A 6,086-nucleotide genomic window follows, 5' to 3' on the forward strand; every position below is an offset into this window, starting at 1 on the left:
CACGACCGGAAGCAGCGGAAGCGCTCGACTGTGGCATAATAAAAGCCCCGCTGCTTTACCCCACATACGCACGACCAGAAGCAGCGGAAGCGGTCGACTGTGACATAATAAAAGCCCCGCTGCTTTACCCCACACACGCAGGACCGGAAGCAGCGGAAGCGCTCGACTGTGGCATAATAAAAGCCCCGCTGCTTTACCCCACATACGCACGACCAGAAGCAGCGGAAGCGGTCGACTGTGACATAATAAAAGCCCCGCTGCTTTACCCCACACACGCAGGACCGGAAGCAGCGGAAGCGCTCGACTGTGGCATAATAAAAGCCCCGCTGCTTTACCCCACATACGCAGGACCGGAAGCAGCGGAAGCGCTCTACTGTGGCATAATAAAAGCTCCGCTGCTTTACCCCACATACGCACGACCGGAGTCCCGTCGGATTGCATCGGCTGTGCGGATGAAGACCACAACTCCCATGATTCCACTCTCAGTCACTCGTCATCAAACTACGCCTTTGTCTCTTTGTTTGTTTTGAAAATGCGCCCTCTAGTGGCAAAAATTACATATTGTGTCTTTAATTACTAAAATCAACAGTTATAAACCGTTATTTAGATTATTGATTTATATATATATATATATATATATATATATCTCCATCTAAATGAGGGAGTTGTAGCAGATAGTGAAGGGGAAGCATCATCAGTGTTTAAAGCATCCAAGGATGCACCTGGTCAATGTTCAGAATGAGCAGAGCTGCAATGTTTAATACGAAGGGCCAAAAATCAAACCTGATTGAGGGTTGTGTGTCAAAATTTACTTTGGCATTATATCCAATTATATAATATAATATATATATATATATATATATATATATATATATATATATATTAAAATTAAATAATTAAACAAAAATTAAACACATATTTTTTTATATTTCTTTAAATATAATTTTTAATTAAAATTAAATAATATTGTTTATTTCAATGCAAAAATAAAATAAAAATATCAAAACAAAAATATAAATAATAATTGAAGATATGCTTCAATGGCATGTTTTCTTTTTCTTTTTTTTCTCCTCTCTCTCTTTTATTTTAAATTTATTTTAATTTTTTTGTGTTTTGGCATGGCGGGTTAAATCAAAGTTTATTACGGGACAGGTTTGGCCCGCGAGCCCTGGTTTGAGCATCTCTGATCTAGACAAAAATGCAGCTCAAATGCGGTTTGATCATTACATTTTTTTATCACTGCACTATTATTTCAACATGTGAAAAATAGTCATAATAAGCAAGGACAGTGAAAGACTTACTGATGTATTTGACAAACACAGAAGGCGCACACAGAGCGACAGGAGATGCTTTGTTTCACTGTCAACTGGTTTAATGAGTAATTGTTGGCATTAGTGATTTTTATGGGTTTTGAAGTATTGTGAATGAGCTGAAGACACATTTTCATGAATATTTAAGAGTAGATGTCTGGATCAGCTGAGGTCATTACGCACTGCATTCTGCTGTCTGATGTTCTCGTTTTTAAGATGACATGTCAAGGTGAAGCGTGTGATGTGTGGAGGGCTGGAGCTGACGCGTGAGGCGTTTCTTACCTCTGATAATATGCCTTGACCACATCAGGAGCGTGATGTCTCACCATGCTGCGCTTCATCCTCTTCTGAAACAAACAGCACATCGGAGCAGGACCTTAAACCAATGAAACCTTTATATCTGGCTTATGAAACATATCACAGCGTTTATGAATCAGTCATTGTGTTGGACTGTATATGTGACCCTGGAGCACAAAAACCAGTCACAAAGGTAAATTTTTCACAATTGAGATTTATACATCATCTGAAAGATTTGTTATGATAGGACAATATTTGGCTGAAATACACCTATTTGAAAATCTGGAATCTGAGGGTGCAAAAAAATCTAAATATTGAGAAAATCATCTTTAAAGTTGTCCAAATGAAGTTCTTAGCAACGCATATTACTAATCAAACATTAAGTTTTGATATATTTATGGTAGGAGATTTACTAAATATCTTCATGGAACATGATCTTTACTTAATATCCTAATGATTTTTGGCATAAAAGAGAAATGTATAATTGTGACCCATACAATGTATTGTTGGCTATTGCTACAAATATCCCCCAGCGACTCAACACTGCTTTTGTGCTGCAGGGACACAAATAGTGTGTGTGACTTTGCTTCAACTACTAAATATCAGGAATACTTGATGTTATTTACATGCGAGAGCAAAGAAAAACATGGAGTGATGCAAAAATACAGAACAGGACCTGAACTAAACTAGATGAGGATGCACTTTATACTACAGAGGGTTTGTTTGACAAAGCACAAAGTAGAGTTTATATGTTTCATAACTTGAGACGCTGATCTGGGATCAAACTGATATGCGTCTGAACATCAGAACTAGCTGTTTTATCATATTAATGTGACTGATTTGAGTCTTTAGTTTTGAACTCAGTGTTTCATAATGTGAATCTGTTTTTACACTGATTCAGACTGATTCATTCATTCGATATGAAACAACTGGTATTTTGATTTGAGTCCATCAAGTCACAAAAATAAAAAATAAGCAATTTTATTTACACTACTACTGAAAAGTTTGCATTTTTTTCTCAAAAAGTTAATACTTTTATTCATCAAGGATGCATTAAATTGATCAAAAGTGACAGTAAAGACATTTATAATGTTACATTAAATTTCTATTTCAAATAAATGCTGTTCTTCTGAACTTTCTGTTCATCTGTGAATCCTGAAAAATAAAATGTGTCACGTTTCCACAAAACTATCGTGCAGCACAACTGTGTTCAACATTGATAATAATCAGAAATGTTTCTCGAGCAGCAGATCAGCATATTATACTGATTTCTGAAGATCATGTGACACTGAAGACTGGAGGAATGATGCTGAAAATACAGCTGCGCATCACAGAAATACATTACAGTTTAACAGAGATTCACATAGAAAACAGCTGTTTTAAACTGTAATAATATTTCACAATTTGTACTGTATTTTTGATCAAATGAAGCAGCCCTGGTGAGCAGAAGAGACTCTTTCAGAAACATGAAAAACAGACTTCTGAACGGTCGTGAGGTTATTTTCCAGTATAATGCCTATGTTGTGCTGTAAGCCGCTGGCGTGATCTGAAATGACTCTCGTGCGCTGCATTAGATGTAGATTGCTGTGTCGAAGTGTTCGCTCTGGCTCTGAGGGGTCAGGTGGCCCTGCGCTTTCATTTCCTCTTCTACTAAACTACAACCACTCTGGCTTTCATTTCTAATGCAATTCAGCTGCTTCTTAACCTGAGGACAGCGAGAGCGGCGCTTAAAAACAACTTATTTAAAAACTACAAAAGTAATTCTGCGAGACACAGCGAGTGAGTGACGGCTGTCGGCCGGATGATGAATGGCTCTATTTTGTGCCCCTGCAGTCGTCTGCCACCGCAGCAGCGGCCATCGATCTTCATCGGCTGTCAGACGCCCAAAGCAGCCGCGGCAGCGCGAGTCAGCAAACATTTAGCACACCGAGCCGCGCTGCACTGGGAAATTATTATTGTCAGAATAATAATGGTTTAGCATAATTTATTACAGGTCCGGCAAACAAGCAGCGGCTCGATGTTATTAGACAGATGGAGAGGCCGGGTTGGCAGAGGTCCACCGAGACGCAGACGAGTGAGTGTGTGTGAGTGTGTGTGTGTGTGTGTGTGTGTGTGTGAGGCGAGGGAAATCCTCCAAACCAATCAGAGAGTTGGCAGTTCAATTACACAGAAATAAGGGGACATTCATCATTCAATTAGGCAGCTGTCAGGCCGCACAAAGGAAGAAAACTTCTAACCTGGTACTCCTGGGAGAAGATGCTCAGAAGAGTGGACGGAGGAAGACTGGAACAAATAAAAGAAGGACAAAGTTAATTACCAGAGTGCATTGCATGCAGACAAAGAGAGAGGACTGCTTCAAAGCCTGTAATCTCCAGGAACACGGAAACTAGTGCGGCAAAGCTGTTCCAGATGAACGCCCCGGACAGATGATCCGTGTGAAGCGCAGACTTACAAAAAATTATATATACTGTATATATACACACACTATATTTGATTTGTAGTATATTTGTGCTATATCTGAGTACACTTTTAACATGAGCTCATAATAAAAAAATATATATATAAGAGTAAAAAATATTATACATATATAATAAAATTAAAATATTTTAAAGAAAATGAAAATAAAACAATTCCACAAATGCTGTGTGAAATAGTTTAAGATGAAGTCTATTTTCCTTCATTTTGGTGACTGTCCAGGCCTGAAAATCATACTTTAGCCTGATATTTTAGGTCCAGGTTCAAATCAAAGCTGCAGCCAGCCATATTCCTCGCCTCTCTCTCTTAAAACATGAGTTTAATGAAATAGATTTGAGACTGATATAATCGTTTAATGCCGATCAGAACTGTCAGAAGGGCATCAGCTCAGCTCTTGAGTCCTGGAGGAGATCAAATCCAGATCAAACTATGAAATATCCCTGATGACTGAAACTAATCTGCTCAAATGTCACTAATATACAGACATCTGATTCACCATCATTATCAATTCCTGTTTTATATGATATTATTTCCTGATTCGTGTTATTTGTCTTCCGCATGTTGGTTTCGCCACATGGCTCTGATTTGGCCGCTAGTTTTTCAAATATTAACGGCACCAAATACAAACAAGAAGCACCTCAATTCTTCTGTCCTCAATCAACGTTAAATACTACTGCTGTCAAAAAGAGCGTTAACGCAGGCGATTCATTTTTTCAGTTTAAAATATTTAACGCAATTAACGCAGGACTGTACCCTGTATCATTTCATATTAAAGCGCAAAAGAAACTACGAGCATGCAATGCCACAGTCATCAGTTAAGTCATGAAGTCACCAAAAAGGCGATTAAAGCTGCATTAATACTGTGTATGCATGTATTTGTTATATATGTCACGAATCCGGTCCATGAACTTTCCAATTCATTGACTCTCGCACTACACACTGTTGCACATCACCCCGGACTACATTTCCCATCATGCATTGCACTGATTGCACTCAGCACGAATTGCACACACCTGTTTACACTGATTGCACCCAGCTGTTTCATATCACTCCCTCACTATTTAACACTCACTCTGATCCCTTCCCGCTGCCGAGTATTGTTTCAGCGTTTATCACTCTCCTAGAGATAGCTACCTTACGGAGCCCTAGGTTCAAATAAAGAGCATCATTAGAAGGTCATAAAGAGCGTACTGCTGATGGCCTCCAGCGCGTCATTCCCAACACGATGAAACAGAAGGTCTGGAAACACAAGAGCGCTTTGGGAATCAGCCGCTCTGGCCATAATTACCCTCCTGACAGCCGCGCATGATGCATTAATACGAGCGCACCTTCGTCTGGATTCACAACTCACCGGCCATTCAGAATGAGCAGGAGTTCACCTGTGCAACATTCATTTGTCAAACATTCAAACACGGCTTTATCAGGAGCAAATCTCCACTTCTGTCCAAACACACCACAAAATAAGAAAATGAAAGCATTGGATAAAGTCTTTAATCAAAGACTGAACCATTTCCAAGCGTGTTGCTTTCACAAACTATTAATAAGAAGAAATGGCAGCAATTAACCTAATGAATGCCACCTGGCTAATGGAGCGCCGGCACCGTCATATGTTCTGATAATAATGAGCGTTCGCCACAGATCCATACGTGGAAAAGCCTGACTGAGACACAGCTCATTTTATTCCTAATGGTTTTAAGGCGTTTGAGAGAAACATTTAACGTCAGAATTGCCCCTGAACGTCTGCCAGGGTTAGCAGGAGTAAATTTAGGTTAATGCGCAAACTACAGTGAGTGAGCTTCATGACACGACTTCAGTAAACATCTGGAGATAGAAGTATGTGAACAACTCTGCAGCGGAGGTCCGAGTGTGCAACGTCTGATAATCGCTTCTTTCGAAGATTTTCCCCTTAAGTCAATATTTATCACTAAAGCAAAAATGCTTGTGTTTGTGCCTCATGTGCTACATATGCAAATTGGCCTAATTACACATGCAGATAAGTGCAAA

At 39.4% G+C, this 6,086-nt stretch overlaps 1 protein-coding gene across 1 annotated transcript in view; it reads right to left on the minus strand.

Moving 5' to 3' along the window:
- The window catches only part of LOC107568570 (uncharacterized protein C15orf41 homolog), a 59,846-nt gene extending 54,348 nt beyond the window's left edge, over positions 1–5,498 (minus strand). The window contains exons 1-3 of the mRNA XM_016254534.1: positions 5,434–5,498; positions 3,845–3,890; positions 1,593–1,657 (exon numbers count right to left, since the gene is read on the minus strand). Of these exons, the coding sequence (XP_016110020.1) occupies positions 1,593–1,651 (59 nt within the window). The 5' untranslated portion in view covers positions 1,652–1,657; positions 3,845–3,890; positions 5,434–5,498. The remainder of the gene's footprint in view (positions 1–1,592; positions 1,658–3,844; positions 3,891–5,433) is intronic.
- Positions 5,499–6,086: the final 588 nt, after the last annotated feature.

The sequence above is a fragment of the Sinocyclocheilus grahami genome, unplaced genomic scaffold (genome assembly GCF_001515645.1).
Source record: "Sinocyclocheilus grahami isolate Dianchi unplaced genomic scaffold, SAMN03320097.WGS_v1.1 scaffold1258.1, whole genome shotgun sequence".
NCBI classification, from domain to species: domain Eukaryota; kingdom Metazoa; phylum Chordata; class Actinopteri; order Cypriniformes; family Cyprinidae; genus Sinocyclocheilus; species Sinocyclocheilus grahami.